Source organism: Acomys minous (genome assembly GCF_964271855.1).
Source record: "Acomys minous genome assembly, chromosome: 14".
Classification (NCBI taxonomy): Eukaryota; Metazoa; Chordata; class Mammalia; order Rodentia; family Muridae; genus Acomys; species Acomys minous.
In genome coordinates, this window is record NC_140496.1 from 34,579,593 (window position 1) to 34,598,660 (window position 19,068).

At 41.5% G+C, this 19,068-nt stretch overlaps 1 protein-coding gene and 1 pseudogene across 2 annotated transcripts in view; both read left to right on the forward strand.

Moving 5' to 3' along the window:
• Positions 1 to 3,830: 3,830 nt before the first annotated feature.
• LOC311583111 (uncharacterized protein) lies at positions 3,831 to 6,187 on the forward strand (the record flags this gene model as incomplete). Its single annotated transcript, XM_084756428.1, has 3 exons — positions 3,831 to 3,864; positions 4,075 to 4,135; positions 5,279 to 6,187. 3 exons carry the CDS (start codon positions 3,831 to 3,833, stop codon positions 6,171 to 6,173), a joined length of 990 nt encoding a protein of 329 aa, XP_084612554.1. The 3' UTR covers positions 6,174 to 6,187.
• Positions 6,188 to 7,668: 1,481 nt separating this feature from the next.
• The window catches only part of LOC311583112 (liver carboxylesterase-like), a 34,910-nt pseudogene continuing 23,510 nt past the window's right edge, over positions 7,669 to 19,068 (forward strand). The window contains exon 1 of the transcript in view: positions 7,669 to 7,749. The product of the transcript in view is annotated as a liver carboxylesterase-like (transcript). The remainder of the gene's footprint in view (positions 7,750 to 19,068) is intronic.

Sequence of the window (19,068 nt, forward strand, 5' to 3'; positions counted from 1 at the left end):
CCAATTTACAGCACCACCCACCCATGCTATACTGTTCCTGGAAGGAAGAGGCTTCTTCCTCTGTGGTTTCAGTTTAGCACTATTCCTGCTCTCTATTTCCACAGTCATAGCCCCAGTGAGGAGACTGTGAGAGTTCATTGCTTGAAGGCATAGGATAAAAAAGCCTGGGTTGTATTTGGAGACGACAAGATGTTGAGTTAACTGAGCTATGAGAAGTCAGCCATGGTAAGAGGCATGTACGGAGTGGAAGTAACCAATCTGAGAGATTGGTTTTAGGGATAGGGACATCTAAACCCCATGAGACTGAAGCCCTGTGACGGACTTAGAGGATTTGTTCTTTGCCTTCTATCATGGTTTCTCGCCTTGGTCCTATCTTCCCTCACTCAGCACACATTCCTCTCTTTGAAAAGGGAAGGGCTATCCTATGCCAGTGAAGATTAGAAAGTTGTAGCTTGTTTTCTGAATTGACAAGATGTGGCCATCAAGAGATTGTCTTGAGAGTCAGAAGAGACTTTGGACATTTGGACAGTGTCCAGGCTGTTGCAGACAATTCAGATCATTGAAGTTGACTAAATGCATTTTCATCATGGGATGACCATGAGCCCAAGGTGACAAGAGTCAGATGGAATAAAAACACAAACACTCCCAGAAAGGATGATGTCTTTGAACACTTGATTGTGATTTGTGGCTTTCAGGATGTGACTTGAGTGTCTGTAGACTCAACCTACTTCCTGTCTTTGTGTTTACTGTGCTGTGGTTGAAACTGATCACTCAGTACCCTGCTCAAGCCCTCACCATTGTAGAGGCTTCCTAAGTGACATGAGATACAGTGGATGCAAGTGCTCTTCAGTGCTAAGCTATTATGCTAGCCGAATGTAGTTCTAATGTTAGTTTTGTTGTTTTTGTTTTTGAAGACAAACTGTTTAGCTCTGGCTGTCCTGAAAGTAATTATGTAGACCAAACTGACCTCCAGCTAGAGGTTTACCTGACTCTCTTCAGAGTGCTGGGATTAGATATGGGCCACCATTGCTGGCTTTTGGTTTCTTTTCGTGTATATTAGTGTCTGATGTGCCTGGAACGTAGGGTCTTGTACTTGTGAAGCACATGCTGTTGTGCTGACCTTCATCCACATCTTGGATATTGAAATTTGGCAGATTCTATATATTCTCTTTCTCAGAATTGCGTGTATTCCTGACATTAATACTCGATGAGCCTTCTGAATTGTTAGATTGCAGGTGTGTGGCATTTTTCCTACCTTTTGTGTTTGTCTTGAATTTTTTTTGACTGAATATGAGTCTTTGCCTATGGCATGAATATGCACTGTAGGCTTTGATGTTTTTAAAACCTGCTTTAGGGCTGGAGGGAAGATGGAGCAGTGGTTAAGAGCACCACATGCTCTTCAAACATCCCGTGTTCAATTTCCAGCAACAACATGGTGGCTCACACCTATCCGTAATGCCCTCTTCTGTCTTGCAAGTGTACATGCAGGTAGAACAATGTATTCATAATAGTAAATAAATAATTTTTTAAAAATCCTACTTTATTTGGGGCTCATTAATGCCTCTCTCACCCTTTCAACCCAGCAATTCACATTAGGAGAGAAAAAGGCTGATAGGGACTATGGAGGTCACCTTCTTACACTCAGTTCCTTGGAGGGAGGTTCCACTCTTAGCTATCAGGATTCCGGCTGACCTATTAAATAGCAAACCCAAAGTGCAAATGTGACTGCAGTGACAACAGCGGAATCCTGGCAGACTTCTCAGAAGCGTTTCTGTTGAAGAGCATCTCAAGGCAGGAGCAATTCTGAGTAGCCAGGCCATATAAAGCGATGCAAAAGGGATTTATCTTTCGTATTTGGACTATATTTACTCTCCCATAGTCCATACAGGATGTTTTTCAAATGGTAAAGAACATTTCCCCGCATGAGGCAGTTCTTTTTGTAATAGACAAACACCAAACACCCTCACACAAGGCAGTTTCTCATCCCACACTTGTGATCAAAACCAAAACATGTTTACAGTGCACCCCATGTGTGCCTGGACTTCACAGTAGTCAGTAGGTGGCCTCAGAACTCATGAACTTGGAATAATGGGTCGTTTTGAGCAGGCATGTAAGTAGTGGCCATTGAAGCTAATTATTTGCAAGATCATCAAGATCTCTGAACTGCAGAGACATCTCTCCTGCCCATGTAATTCATTTAATACTAACCCTTGCATCCAGGTGTGGTGGAGCACACCTTTAATCCCAGTCCTCAAGGATGCAGAGGCAGGTGGATTGCTATGTATTTGAGGCCAGCATGGTCTAAAGAAGGAAGAACAGAACAGTGAAGCTACACAGAAAATACCTGTCTCGGAAAAAAAAAAAGAAACAAAAAAAAATCAAAAAGGAAATCAACATTTATATTGCTAATATTTTATCTTGTTGTGTTTGAGGTGGAAGCAAAAAACACTCACTATAGGTAGAACAACTGAAAATGAAACCTTTATTTTCTGAGCACAGGGATGCGGCCACATTGGGATCTGAACTGCATCCTTGAACAGAGACTGTACAATATTTTTAAAGGATGGGGAAAAAAAGGTGGAGGAAGGGGAACCAGAACATTGTCCAATCATATTTTGATTCAGGGGTTGAGCCAGGAAGTTTCCATCAATCAGGATAGGAGTGGCCTTCTGGACCTGGGAACATGAACCTGATTGGCCCTGCCAACAAGATGGAGAAGTTGTCCTTGAGTACCAGGCTTGGTCAGGATGTAGGCAGAAGCTATAGTAGGGAGGGAACACATAGGATGGGAGGTGAGCTTTCTCTTCAAGGCTGTATTCACAATGCAGCAATTTTTATCTTAAGTGTTTGGGCCATAAACATTTATTCTTGAAACTAGGAGGAATTTACAGTAGGGGGTTTCCAACAGAATGGGGGCAGCATGGAGATGCTCTAGGCACCTCAACCTTATGGGTAGAGTCTGAAAAGAAAAAATGAGAGTACTGAGAATTAGTTTCTTTGCCTGGTTCCCAAAAATCTGTCCATGTGTAACATGCATTTGCTGGTAGTACGATCTTATCAGTGTTACAGTTTAAGCTGGGCACTTCAGGAATCTGTAAGATGAATACAGAACTAGAGTGAGTGTGTAATTCTTTGTAGGAACTTCAGTAAAGTCATCTGGGCTATTTCTGTTTCATTCCTTGATTTTTGTAGAGGAGTCAGGTCTTAATAAGTACCTCTGTGTGTCCCTGAGCTCATGGCATAGACCAGTCTGTCATCCAACTCAATGAGATGCACCTGCCTCTGCCTCCTGAGCCCTCTTATTAAAGAGATGATCCAGTAAACCAGCTTGTCCTTTTTTCTTTTCTTTCCTTTTCTTTTTCGTCTTCAGTAATAGTTCACACAGTTTTTCTGATGTAGCCTCAGGACTGTTGATGCTTCTCACAATCCTCTCTCTCTCTCTCTCTCTCTCTCTCTCTCTCTCTCTCTCTCTCTCTCTCTATTCTTATCTGTTAATTTTCATTTCTCTTGAAAGGCTATATCCTATTCAAAGAGTTCAAAAATGATACAGAAGAATCTTATTCTATTTCCTAGGTGACCTAAGTCACCTAACATGACTGCTGAGTACATTAGAGCTTCTGTGTCAGGAAATAAGTGAACAAAGCCCAGAATTATATGAATTCTATGTCAGAGAATTATACATTTCCAGTGTGGTCACTATCATGCTTCCTGTTGTACACATGTATGGGACATTTTAGGGTGCAGTGAACTTGGATGATGTGCATGTGAACTTCACTCGGGAAGAGTGGGCTTTGCTGGATCTTTCCCAGAAAAATCTCTACAAAGATGTGATGCTGGAGACCTATTGGAATCTCACCACTATAGGTAAGACTGTTACAAAAGTTTTTGTTTTCCATTTTTAAAATACAGGGCAAGTGTTTCTTTAGTATTGATGCTTTTTTGTAATTTGAATTGAAAGTGAGGAGGGATGAGGTGATTAAGTCAGGCATGGTTCTAAGAGTCACTGAAGATAGTATAGTAAGTTTGACCCAATTTCCAAAGATATATCATATATTTTCTGGTACTATGTTTTAGGATACAATTGGAGAGACCACACTATTGAAGAACAGTGTCAAAGATCAAGAAGATATGCAAGGTAATTCTCATGTGCAAGCTGATATGAATATGCATCCCAAGAAAATGTAACATGTCCTGCATATATTAAAGGAAAGCACTGCTTTATGTGTATTGGGGATGAATACATTCTCACAAAACCATGTCCATGAAGGCCTTTTTTTTTTTTTGGTGTTTCAAGACAGGGTTCCTTTGTGTAACCTTGACTATCCTAGACTCACTTTGTAGACCAAGCTAGCCTGGAACTCACAGCACTCTAGCTGCCTCTGCCTCCCAAGTGCTGGGATTAAAGGTGTGTGCCACCACACCTGGCTCCCTTAGTGTCATAGCGTGTTATATGTGTAGCATGTATCTCAATGTGCACAGAAGGTATACCTATGGGATAAGTGATAAGTATATGTTCAACACTTTCTAATAAGCACATAGTCCATAGTAAAGCAGTTTAGTGAGGGGACAGTTTGTGAGAGTCAAGAAGGTTGTTGTGGAGAAACCTTAATCCTTACACCACATGTCTATGAGGAACAAAGATCTAAGTGTGTGACTGCAATGTGGAGCCCTTTCACTTGTTATTCCTCTTTTAATAGCTATATCTTATGTCACAATGGATACAGGCCATGTGAGCAAAGCGGTATTAAAAGAAGCACCATACCTCTGTTGCCCAGAACAACGAGAAGCTATGTAGTAGTCCCCACTTTTGAGTAGACTTTCTGAATGTCATGCAAGTTTTCAGTTCACTGGTTTTCCACCTTTGTTAGAACCATCCAGAGACTCACGATGCAGGAAATCCCTATGAGTGCTAAGAATGTGGAGATTCTTTTTGTTCTGGTTCACCTTGTAACTGTATGACTCACACCTTAGGGAATTTTATGAATGGAATCAATGTGGTAAAGCTCTGAGTTCTTCTTGTTTTCTTTAAGTACATGAAAGCCTATAGAAAAAGGGTGCTATAAACGTGAACCATGTAATAAATGCTCTTACCATCACAGTTATCCCCAAAGTCTCAAAACAACCCACAAAGAAGGGGAGCACCATAAACGTAAACAAAGTGATAAGATCTGATTATTTTTTATCATTAGACCAAACTGTAAAATTTGTTCATACAGATAAATGATTCATAAGTGTACTGAAAGTAATAAATTTTCAAATGTGCCCATTATCTTTGCAGAAACGAGGGAAAGCAAACGGGAGAAAAACCCTTCGAATATCCTGTATGTGATAAAGCCTTTGCATATCACAGTCATCCTAAAAGAGTTGAAAGAGTTGATACTGGAGAGAAACTCTATGAATGTACCCAGTGTGATAAATCCTTTACATGTCAAAATAATCTCCGAAAGCATAAAAGAACACACACTGGAGAGAAACCCTATGAATGTAGGCAATGTGGTAAAGCCTTTGCACAGCACATTCATCTTCAAATTCATGAAAGAACACACAGTGGAGAGAAACCCTATGAATGTAAGCAATGTGGTAAAGCCTTTGCACAGCACAGTAATCTTCAAACTCATAAAAGAATACATACTGGAGAGAAACCCTATGAATGTAAGCAGTGTGGTAAAGCCTTTGCCCAACACAGTCATTTTAAGACTCATGAAAGAACACACACTGGAGAGAAACCCTATGAATGTAAGCAATGTGGTAAAGCCTTTGCACATCACAATAGTCTTCAATCTCATGAAAGAACACACAGTGGAGAGAAACCCTATGAATGTAAGCAATGTGGTAAAGCCTTTGCACAGCGTAGACATCTTCAAATTCATGAAAGAACACATACTGGAGAGAAACCCTATGAATGTAAGCAATGTGGTAAAGCCTTTGCACATCACAGTACTCTTCAAACTCATGAAAGAACACATACTGGAAAGAAACCCTATGAATGTAAGCAATGTAGTAAATCCTTTGTGAAAAACAGTCATCTTAAAAATCATGAAAGAACACATACTGGAGAGAAACCCTATGAATGTAAGCAATGTGGTAAAGCCTTTGCACATCAGAGTAGTCTTCACATACATAAAAGAACACACACTGGAGAGAAACCCTACGAATGTAACCAATGTGGTTAGGCCTTTGCCCAACACAGTTGTCTAAAAAATCATGAAAGAACACACAGTGGAAAGAAACGCTATGAATGTAGTCAATGTGGTAAAGCTTTTACACAATGCAGTAATTTCCAAATACATAAAAGAATACACAGTGGAGCGAAGCCGTATTAATATAAGCAGTGTTGTAAATCCTTTCCATATCTCATAGTCTCCACGTACATAAAAGAGCACACACTGGAGAGAAACTCCATGAATGTAAGCAATGTGCTAAAGCCTTTTATGTCACAGTGATTTTCAATGGCATGAGAGAACACACACTGGAAGCAAATCCTGTGAACGTATCCAATATCGTAATGACATTGCACACTATAATAGTTTCCAAATACATTTTGAAACCTGACGAGGTCAATTCAGAATAGTGTGAATAAGGTCACTGCATTTAAGAAGCATATTAAAATACTTGATTGTGTAGGTATGTCATTCATTGTATATAGGTCTTATAATTCATAAACAAATACCCTGTGTCTCAAAAAAAAATATTTGTTATATATTTGAAGTTGAGCATGGTAAGGATTGTGTTTGAACTATTATAAACAGTACTGTGTTAAAAAGACCATGCTGACTTTGTATATTTAGTACTATGAATGGATTGGTTGGGATTTGGTGTTGTAGAGCTCAGCCCATGTTTACACTCAGGGCTTTATTTCCTCTGGCAGAATTACTTTATTAAAGTGACCCTTTATTTTCTAAAGTAACATGTTGGTGCATTTTCTCTGTTGCTTCTAGCCAAGAGCTTTCAGTCCGGCAGTCAGCAAGATCACATGGTGTGAATGTTGTTGCCATCCTTCTGTAAATAGTGAGTTGTTCATTAGCTCTGCACTGCTTCTGTCTGTTTTAATACTGGCATTAAGATCATAAGCCTCTTTTCCCCAGTAGTGTAGGCTTCAAAAACTACTTTAAGTTATTGATGCATTTCATATTTTTGCACAATCTATATTTCAAATTACATGCCTTCATTATTTTTCTAAATTCCTTTAGATTAAATCTTGCCTTAAGCTCCTAAATTGCTATGCCATTAGCTTTAATGTCCATTTATATGTTTAATTTAGTTTCAAATTGAGGGTCTTTGTAGTAAAAAAAAAAGTCTCCCAATACATAAATTAACTCATAGCAGAGAGAAACCTAATGAAAATCTCCAATGTGGTAGAAAGTTTGTGTATAACTGTCATTTTCAAAGGCATAAAAGAATACATACTGGAGAAAAGCCCTATCGAAGTGGTAAACCCTTTGCATGTCACAGTAGTCACTCAGTACATAAAAGAACACACACTGGAGAGAAACCCTATGAATGTAACCAATGTGGTAAAGCCTTTGCATGTCGCAGGCATCTTCAAAAACATGAAGGAATTCATACAGGAGAGAAACATGAGTGCAATGAATATGATAAGGCTTTTGTACATTCCATCATGAAAGAATTCATAAGGAAGAACAGCCTAATGAAAGTATTTACATCGTGATGCCGCTGTACATTTCTATAATGCTCATCATCATGAAGGAAGTTGTACTGGAGAGAAGTTCTGTGAATGGAAAGAATGAGGTAAGGCCTTTGTGTTATGGGGTCTACTGAGATCCAACACAGCTCACACCCCAAGTCACTGAAACACACAAGAGTGTATAGTAATCAAGGCACTACTGATGGATCAGGACCACTGAACATACATGGGACCTGAACTACAACACACAGACCTCCACCCCTGAGCCAGAACGTTAGAGAGCTTTTAAACTTGAAAACCATAATCATCTGAGGGGAGTTACAGCTACATTTTGCCACCCATCAGGATTTAGGGATAGGGGCTTTCCTTATGCAGGTGATCTTTGTCAATGGAAACCAGATGTAGGTTTTTCAGTCTAACCAATCATACCCATTTGGGTTTTTGTTCTGTGTGTGTGTGTATGTGTGTGTGTGTGTGTGTGTGTGTGTGTGTGTGTGTGTGTGTGTGTGATTAACAAGAGGCATTATGTTTTGAGGAATAAAAGATGAGTAAGAGAAATTGTGGTTAGGAGGAATCATTACTCCTCCCTCCAGTGGAGTCTGTATTACAAATACTACACAGGCCTGAGGCCACTACCCCTCAAAAGGTGAGAGAGTCCTGGACTGGCACTAACGTTTCTGCCAGGAGAAAACCTGAAGTTCTTTTCCCTCATTGTGCTGGAATCTGTTCTTTCTTCTTACCACTACTGTACTCCCAAATCTGGACATTTTAGCAGGAGCGTTCCTTTGAGACGACCCGACCCTGACTCGGGATTGCAGCCAGGTGCTGCCCAGGTCCAGAGTAGTTCTGCTTCACTTCCTCTTATTGAAAGAGGTGTAAGTAGAAATTAATCATTAGTTAATAAGTTATATTATGGCTTACAAAGAAAGAGTGGATTTCAAAAATTCCAAATCATGATGCTCAGTTGTGAGATAATGGAACTAAAGAAAAGGAAAAAACTGTCTTGGCACACAGGTGCTAGGCGCAGGTTTTGTTAGGGGTAGAATGTTGACCCTGGACAAAGGGAACACATACATATTGATCCCAAGCCAGGAACGTAGAAGTGATGATGTCTTTGCTGTGTGTCTGTCCCTTGTATTGTTTCATTCTAAGTTGTAGTTCAAAAGATGACAACACAACAACTTTGCATTCTGCACCTGAACTGTGTGTGCCTGATTGCTCACTGACTTCCTTGAGCCTGCTCTGTGGGAAAATGTAACCACAGCGCCTCTGCTTTTGTGATGTATGTTTAACAACTGAGACTACTTAGCTGCAAAATACACTCAATTTTGAGTTGCTCTGTTTGTTACTTGCCTATCTCTGTTCACCAATGCTTCATGACCTCACAATCCCAAGGACCTATCCTCCACAGAGCCGCTTTTTTACGCACTGACGTACAAAGATGACTAATAGAATCTGGTCCGCTATTGTGAAGTCCAGAGCTCCCCTAGGACCTGGGAACTTGAGCTTAGTTTCAACCTATGATTAAATGGAGGCTGTGTTGGTTGTTTTTTTTTTGTTGCACCTTGTCACAAGCTAGAGTCTTCAGGCGTGGAGAACCTCAGTTGAGAAAATGCCTCCATGAGTTCCAGCTATAAGACATTTTCTCTGTTAGTGATCCCTGGGGAAGGTCTATTGTAGGTGTTGCCCCCTTTGGGCTGGTGGTCCTGGCTTCTCAAAGAAGGCTGAGTCAGCAAGCCAAGGAGAGCAAGAAACTAAGCAGCTTTCCTCCATGTCCTCTGCATCGGCTCCTGCCTCCAGTTTCCAGTCCTGCTTGACTTCCATGCCTGCTTGCCCTAGTGATAGAATGCAATCTGGAAGTGTACCCTGAATAAGCTTTTCTTACAACTTGTTTTTTGGTCATGTTTCTTTGCAGCAATAATAACACTAGGGAAGACATAGGCTGACAACAAAAAAGCAATACTACAAAATGAGTCTTCGATAGCCAAGGCTACACAGAGAAACCCTGTTTCGAAAAACCAAAAGCAGAAACAAACACAAAACCTTTTGTGTGTAATCAGTGTGTTAAAGCCTTTGCATATCACAATGTTTTTCAGGACCTGAAAAGATTCCTACTGTCAGGAGTCTATGAATAAAAAGTATTTGGTAAGATTTTCCGCGTACAGACTTTCATTGAATTACATAGAATATTTATTTTGGAGAAAAGAATGGGACATGCATCAACAACCTATTCAAACAGTATGATGCCCCTCTCTGTTATCTTTGGACTACAAACTCCTATGGACAGCGCCCAGTGAATTTAAACAATAAGGTAACTCACTTAGCTTTCACAGTTCCCTTCAATTACCTAAAATAACGCATGCAGGTGTAAAACTTTATGGTTGTGTATTAGTGCCTTTTCTGTTGCTGTGACCAAACATAATGTCTAAGGTAACTTATAAGTTGCCTTGTAAGGTTCATTTATAAGTTTAATTTGGCTTATGTTTCGTGGGATATGGGATCATCATGAACAGCATGCAAGAAGTGTGACACATCAGCCATCCAAGCAGGAAGCTCAGAGCTCACACCTTGCACCTGCAGCATGAAGCAGAGAGTGGGAACTGAGAAAGCTAATCATGCCAAGTGATGTATTTCCTCCAGCAGGGCAGCATTTCTTAAGAGTTCCCAAATGATACCACCAACTGAGAAGGATTGATTTCTCTGACTTCAAGCCTACATGCTTGCTCTCTGTTACATGAACCAATTTATGATAGAGGAAAACTCTGTAGGTAAACAAGCCTTTAGGTGCCTCAACACCTGAGTTACAGGAACGAATGAGAAAAATAATTATGGGTAAAAATATTTGCTTAACTACTTGTTTTAATTTATTATGTAATGTCAGTGTGCATGTGAGTGTAAGTGTGTGTTAGAGAGGGGAGGGAGAGAGAGACAGAGACGGAGAGAGAGAGAGGAAGAGAGAAAGAGAGAGAGAGAGACAGAGAGAGAGAGAGAGACAGAGAGAGAGAGAGAGACAGAGAGAGAGAGAGACTGAGCATCTGTGTGCTGGTTTCCAAGAGGATTAATCCTTTTAATCTCCTTGTAGCAGGAATAACAGGAAGTTATCAAAAAGCTCACCTTGGTTCTGGGAATGAACTTGCTCAGCTATGTCCCTAGGTCTGAAGTATTTTAACACCTTTGATATCAGGCAGTAGGAAAAAACTCATATATGAGAAAAACCCTATTTGTATGAATGCTTTGAGAAAGACTTTAGGCCGGGCATGGTGGCGCATGCCTTTAATCTCAGCACTCGGGAGGCAGAGGCAGGCAGATCGCTGTGAGTTCGAGGCCAGCCTGGTCTACAAAAGCGAGTCTAGGACAGCCTAGGATACATAGAGAAACCCTGTCTTGAAAAACCAAAAAAAAGAGAGAGAGAGAGAGAGAGAGAGAGAGAGAGAAAGACTTTAGATATCACGTGGCAAGTCCATTTACAGACTTTATTAGGACATCCTTACATGCTTCCTGTGTCTTCTGTTCATCTTCTGTTTGCACTGCACTGTCCCGTGATGACAAGTACTTTTCTGCTGCAGTGTATAGGATGGGATCCCATCACCTAAGTGGTCCATTTTTCATTTATATATAAGTCAGGTTGTGATCATACTTTTGCTGTTGTGGTGTCTGTGAAAAGGTGGTGGGTAGTTGTCCTGGTTTTAGTTTTCATATTTTCACAATTCCCTTGAGATGTTGTTTGTTATCCAGCCTGGTTTGCATGTCAGTTATTAGTCAAGGCTCCATTGGACCTCTTGATTCTCATGGGTCAGCCTCCTTACTACAAGACCAGGAGTAGGAGATGTACCCCCAATGTGTCCTGTTTTGTCAACACATTTAACAATATAACGTTAAAATGGTTATTAGAAGAGAATATAAGAAACATTAAGTAAAGCCAGGCGTGGTGGTGCACGCCTTTAATCCCAGCATCCGGGAGCCAGAGGCAGGCGGATCGCTGTGAGTTCGAGGCCAGCCTGGTCTACAAAGCGAGTCCAGGACAGCCAAGGCTACACAGAAAGACCCTGTCTTGAAAAAAAAAAGGAACATTAAGTACCTCATGTGTACTCAAGGCAGCATTTTGTCTATCTGGTAGAGAGGTAATGAAGCAGGATAATCAGCAATCAGCTGTAGATCTCATAATGCAGCTTGGTTTATGCATATGTGCTGGAGTCCAGCTCAGGGTGAGGACCGGGCTGCAAGAGTGGCAATGAAGGAATCAGACAAGGGACACCTTTTACTATTGTTCTATGAGAGAGGGACAGAGAGGAAGCACATCAGCCTTCTCTGACAACCTGTGTCTTTCACCTGTGTCTTTATACACAAAATCATTTCCTCATTAACTTTGATCATTTATTTCAAACATTTTATAGTACAGTGAAAAAATATCTTCCTTAATTACATAAGCATATTAAACTAACCAAAACAAAGTGAGCAAACAACAACTTTTATAAGAACTAAAAATTAGCATTATGATACAATCAGTTTTCTTTTAACTAGGTGTCTTTTTTCTTTAAGATGGATGTCATAGCTCAATCATGTTCATAGCTGCCTTATTTGGAATGCCAACCTGGATGTCACTCTGTGGAAGAATGGATAAAGAAACTGTGGCACATTTACACTATGGAATACTACTCAGCTATTGAAAACAAGGAAATTCTGAAATTTGTGGGGAAATGTAAGGAACTAGAAATGATTGTCCTGAGTGAGTTAACCTAGATCCATAGAGACACACATGGTATATCCTCATTTAAAATTGGACACTACCCCAAAAGGGCTGTGTTGAAAGTCTTCCCTTAGCAGGAGATTGGGATAGATGTGGAGACTTCCTATTGGGACTCTGGGTAGCAGAAGTATGGGAGAATGGGGAAATAGAAGGACCAGAGTGTCCTAGAAACCTACAAGAGGACCATCAAGGCTGGGAGATCTGGACCTAGGAGGGTCTGCTCAAGCTACTCTACCAACCAAGACAATGCATACAGTAAACCTAGCACCCCTATTCAGATCTAGCCAATGAAGAGCACATTCTCCACATTTGTGTGGAGATTGGGGATGAATCCGACACGAGCTCTGGTGCCCCATATTTGACCACTGTCCCTTGGTGGGGAGGCCTGGTGGCACTCAGAGAAAGGATAAACAGGATACCAGGGTGAGACTTGATATGCTATGACCATATGGTGAGGAAGGATGTCCTCTTCTGTCACAGACCTAGGGGAGTAGAATAGGGTGAAAGAAGGAGGGAGTGAGGAACAGGAAGATACAAGTGAGGGGATACCAATTGAGATGGAATCTGAATAAATTAATTAAATAAAAAATCAAACAAACAAAAAGATTGGTGCCATAAGCCTTGAGTTTACAGAAGTGCTAGACAAGATGGCTCTGTTTAGTTTGGCCCTTTTTAAGTTTGGCAGAGAGTTAATAGGTCAGAAGTTATTTCCTACAACCTGTTCTATTAAGCTTTTCCTGCATCATTTAGTTAGCCTGTTATAAATACCTCATCTTTCTATGGAAGCCCAAATCTCAGTCTCTTGTTTAATTTTTTTTTTGCTTTTACTTTTTTATATTTAACATAAAACCACCATCCTTTCCTTGGAAATACTGTACAGACTTTTTACCATTATATAAACAATTTTTAAGCAAAGGCAGTCTGTCCTTTGTTTTTCTTCAATATCAGAAAAGTCCTGGTCTGACAACTCTCCTCAGGAAGACAGGCAGTTCATTGAGCGAAAATGTCCTTCTCTGTGTCTTTGTCATAAAGCCTTGTTTCAGGATGACCCTTATCTTAATTACATTCCAGAAATGGTAGGAGAACATCACGTGTTAAATGTGTGAACTCTTGGGTATCTGGTTTTCATTTCTTTCCATGAGAAGGCTCATTTAAAAGTTGATGATGTCATGTTTGAGCTCTGGGTGTCCTTTGGCATCTGCTTGTCTCCTCCAGGAATTTGAAGTTTGAGGCTGCACTTAGGATCTCACCTTGTGTCCATGGGGCTACTTCACTTCTAATATTCTTTTCCATGCCTGCTGTGACATCAGGGCTCTGATGGTGTCCACTGCCCATCTCTTGGTCCTCACTATCCTTTTCCCGGCCTCAGGGGTTGGTCTTGAGATGTAGTTGTTGAGAATGGCGTTGCTGCTACCGTGTATGCACATTGTACCTGTGTTTGTCCCAGAAAACTTGTTTTCACTCTTCTCAGTGTAAGAAATTTTCTCCACTGAACTTCTCTTTTCACTTTTAACTGGCTAGTGTCCTGCCCTTGTTCCTGCACAGGCACTGTTTTCACTTGCTTGTGTTGTTTCTGATCTATGAAACTGCAATATAGAATCTCATCTTCCTGTAGGTGTCCACAGGGCTTGTGTGATCTCTGTGACTGTCAGAGTGCAGTTGATCACCAGTCTGAAGGTGTTGCAACAACATTAGAGACTTTTCTCGTGGTGTTACTGAACACTTTCCTTGTACTAGGGCACTAGTGACCTTTCATCCCATGTGCAAACTTCACCTCATCCTACCCAGTTCCTGATAGTCTTTGCACACTTGCTGCTTTAGTTGTCTTGGATCTTCTTCCTGAGGTTTCCATAGTTGATCTTTCTTAGATTCTTCACATCCAAGCTGCATTTCACTCTGCTCCAGTTTCAACCTCTTCCAAAGCTCTGCTGGCTCTTCAGAGAGAGCACAGGCTCCCTCTTTATCTTTCCATTTCACCTCTGGATTCTTAGGGCTAATGGCTCCATGCTGCTGTTGAAGTTGCCATGCAGAGTGAGGACTTAGGTTACCTCTGCTCAGGTGCCTGCTGACACTTCTGGTCCAGCCTTCTGATATCAAAGTGTAATTACGTGGCAGCTGACTCTAGGTTGGTACTCTTGTGTTGTCCTCCTGGTGGCTGAAGGATCCCTTAGTCTACTTTGAGATACCTTATCCACACTGATCCAAGGCCATAAACCACTGGCGGAAGAGCTCAGATTTCCCCTTTATCAGTAGGGTTTGCTTTTGGCTTTGAGGTCAGTCAAAACATGAAGGCAGATGGGGGTTACAGAATCAATGAGTACTTTATGTATGGTGTATGGATCCATTGAGCTTTTTCCTTAAGGTTACAGTTCTTTGGTCCTACTGAAATAGAAACCTATGGGTTCAGGTACTTTTCTTTGTAGTTAGATGTATGGTTCCAGAGCACAACAAACTTCTGTAGACACTAAAACTGTGGAAACCACTGTGATCTTTTGTACCAGTAGTCTGAAAGCACTTTGAAAAGTAAAAAGGGTTTGTATTGAGTCAAAACTTTTTCTTTAACAATTACACTGTATCAGAGAACTAAATAACACTCATTATTTAATTGTAGAAAACCAAATAAATTAGCTGTTATTTGAGAAAAGACTTTAAAAATAGTTAGAGGAACGGCTCTTTCTGTAAACTCTGCAAGACAGAGAGAACAAAGCTGCAACTCCAGATATTTAAATGTGCTTTTAACTGCTTTTTTCAGTTACCAACAATCTGTTTTCAATACTGCGTCTACAGAAAATCCATACCATATGTGGTTTATCAATGCTGCACATTTATTTGGTCACTATAACTTGATAATTTTAAGTCAAATAGGGGACACATGACAGGGCTCAGCCTGGTGAGCTGGTCACTGGAAAATCCAAAACCTCAGTGAAATCCCTGAGCCCCACAGGACAAAAGGCCAGAATCAAGTCACCCAAGATGTCCTCTGACCTCTATGAGTGTTGTGGGAAAGCAAGCAGTTGTCCCACCCCCATGATATGAATAAACGCATGGGCTGCAATAAGCTTTATAAGGTGAACTGAAGAAAGCCACTTCTTATAGCATTTTATGTATGCAGTTCTGAGGAGCTGTGCTTCTCCCCCATGCAATTCAGGATAAGTCCACTAGAGGGATGCAGAGGTACCACAGCTGTATATCAGGTCTTTTCTGCCTTCCACTTTGGCCCAAAGGAGCATCTCAGAGCCCAGAACTATAGGAGGAGCACAAATGTCTCTACACAGGTCCTTTATTATTTTATTTATTTTATTTATTTATTTATTTATTTATTTATTTATTTATTTTGGTTTATCGAGACAGGGTTTATCTATGTAGCCCTGGCTGTCCTGGACTCACTTTGTAGACCAGGCTGGCCTCGAACTCACAGCGATCCGCCTGCCTCTGCCTCCCGAGTGTTGGGATTAAAGGCATGCGCCACCACGCCCGGCCTACTCAGGCCCTTTAACCAGTGATGTGTCATCTCACTCTTCAACCTGAGGACCCTGGGAGTGAATGCCGGATCCACCACTGACAAGTGATTGTCTATCAGTATGCTTGTTCCTGAAAATTTAGTACTTGTAAAGGAGGTCGTGGTGGCATCCTCCTTGTTAGCTTTCCTTTCTCCATAGGGGAGCTGGTTAAAACTGTGTTTGTTGCTTACTGAAAAGTACATCTGTGACATCAACATGTGATTACCACATGAACAACAGCGCGATGCAGGAGACCTTTGTGAAAGTCACATCCAAGTCTGAGCACTTCTGTAGCCTTAAGTAACATTTAAATTATGTAAGTGAGAACAATCTGTACCTCCTTCACAAGGACTCATTGAGTAGATCCCTATGTGAACAGCACTTCAAGTTGATTCAGTTTAATAATCATATTTAATAGGCAAATGCTATAAGGCTCCAGTGATGCTTTCCCATGAGGCATTGTGCTGAGCAATCAGGCCTGTCTCTCCCACACTGTTCCACATCATCTTGGCTGTGTAAGGAAAAGAACAAACAAACTATCAACAACATACATGCATTCTGGGGGACCCACAGGGAAACACATATTAAAATTAAAGAAGGTGCCATTATGAAATTCTCAAATAGTCAAAATTAAAGTACAAAATGTATTGACAGAAATTTGTGTTGATTGTGTTGCTGTGGACTATGTAGCTGCAGATCCACTCCCATGAGCAATTCCACACAGGCAAGGATAGAAATGAGCTATGCTCCCTACAATCTACAATGTTGCTCCCCTCAAGAGGGTCCCTGACTGCATACCAGCCAGTTATCAACTTACTCTCCTGCTAGAAACACTTCCCTGTGTACAGAAGAGACAATAAAGGGAGCCAGAGCTGTGTCCCTTTGAAATAGCAAAACTGGCAATAATACAGTTGCACTCAGGAGACAGAGAACAGGGTGATACTACCATTGGTAAGGAATGAAGGAAGCTGCCCAGCCCCTAGTCCACAGCAACAGGAACATATCCCCTCCTGTCATTCTGAGAATAGGCAAAGAACAGAAGCACGTCCTACAGAGCAGAAACAAGGAACTAAGTCTATGTAAGGAAAACTTCCTGGTACTTCCAGAGCAGCAATTTTTAAACTGCTGAAAGGATGACAATTTTAAACAACACAAATCTGTCATCTCAACTTTAGACATCAAGCAGTCCACAGTGGGAGACTCTGGGCAAAGGCAGGTTCTGAATGTGGCTGGGAGTCCATAGGAGAACCTACAGCATCCTGTTTGCATGTGTTAAAAGCCCCTGGAATTCCCCATGTAAAGTCAATACTCCCTTGTCCACACAAAACAGCATTCTCTCAGTGTGGGCAAGCTAGTCTCCACTCTTCTTTTTAAATCCAGTGTCCCCAAACAAACAAATAAAAATACAAAACACCAAAGAAAACAAAACAAAACAAAAACCCCCCATGATTCCCAGAGGTATTTGCCTGGAAGCTATAGCACAAGCCAAAGTATTCAAGAAGATGAGCCTTGCACATTCTTCTTGTTAGACCTTAGGTACCGAGCATGTTGTCTTCTGATTTTCGCTGGTATTATTAGTGCAGTAATGCCCAACTTCTGTGTTCTTGTGGGAATGTGTGTAAAGTGCTCACTGTAGATACTAATACTAAACTGAGTAATGTTAAGCCATGATCACTCAACATATTATAGTGACTGCTGATTGGACAGTGTGCTAGTTGATGCTGTCAACTTGCTGTGATCTAGAGGGATTCAGGACACAAGCCTAGGGCAAGCAAGCCTGTGAAGGATCTTCTAGATTAAGTTCATTGGAATGAGGAAACCCACCTTAGCTATGTGTATGGCTGTATCCCATATGCTGGGGTCCTGGACCGAACAAAAAGCAAACAAAAGCTGCAGAGGTATGTTCACCTTTCTGATCCTCTGGACACTAGACCAAATGCATCAGGCTCCTGATGTCATGCCTTCTCCAGGATGGACTTCCTCTCCAACTGGACATCAGAACATACCCTATGACTCTCACATGGCCTTAGTCAGGATATCTTATGAGAACAACCAGATAAGTGTGTAACACAGATAGCATGATGAGATGAAAGATAGATAAGATGCTAGCTGGGTGTGGTGGTGCATGCCTTTAATCCCAGCACTCTGGAGGCAGAGGCAGGCGGATCGCTGTTAGTTTGAGACCAGCCTGGTCGACAAAGTGAGTCCAGGACAGCCAAGGCTAACACAGAGAGACCCTGTCTCGAAAAACCAAAAGAGAGAGAGAGAGAGAGAGAGAGAGAGAGAGAAATAAGATCCTGTCTCTGATTTTTAAATATTTTCTATTAAAATTGATTAAAGCTGGGAGTGGTGTTGCAGGCAGGAGGATTCCCATGAGGGCAGCTGGGTATACAACAAGACTCTCAACAATAAGTACAGGAACCAAGCTGAGTAGCCTAGATTATAATAATCATAGGGTGCACTGGGGTGTGCAGATGCTGGTGAGCTGCTGATGCTGAGTTGCAGGCAGATGCTGACTGTGGTACCCAGAGTGGTCTCAGCACCTGGGAGGAAGCAGTCATCCTTTCCTAGCCTCTAGATGCTTCAAGTATAGGACTGACATGGTTTGAATGACAGCGGTTCCCATGGGTGCCCCCTCTCTCCTCTCCTCTCCTGTCCTCTCCTCTCCTCTCCTCTCCTCTCCTCTCCTCTGCTCTTCTCTCCCCTCCACTCCTCTACTCTCCCTTCCTCTTCTCTCTCTCTCTCTCTCATTCTCTCTGTCTCTCTCTATGTCTCTCTCTCTGTCTTTTCCTCCCTCCCTCTCTCCCTCTCTTTCTCTCATAGACATTATGTCAATGTGTACTGTGTAAAGATTATAATGTTTATTTCTGTGCTCTCCCTGCCAGGCTGGTTTCAATCTTTGTTCTGAGAATGTACTGTCTTCAGGCTGTCTAAACTTTCCCTCCCCCAATTGTCCTCTCATAATACCAATAAAACAGCTTAACAGCCAATCACTAAGCCAAGCAGGGAATAGGAATGGATTTCCTGCCAGCTTGGTGAGGGGAAGGAAAAGAGAGGACTATGAGGATTCATCCACAGCAGAGGTCCAGCAGCATCCATGAGAAATGAGCAGCTGGAGCAGAGACATCCATACAGTGCAAGTGTCTGGGGATTCACACTGGGAGGAAGCCAGATTA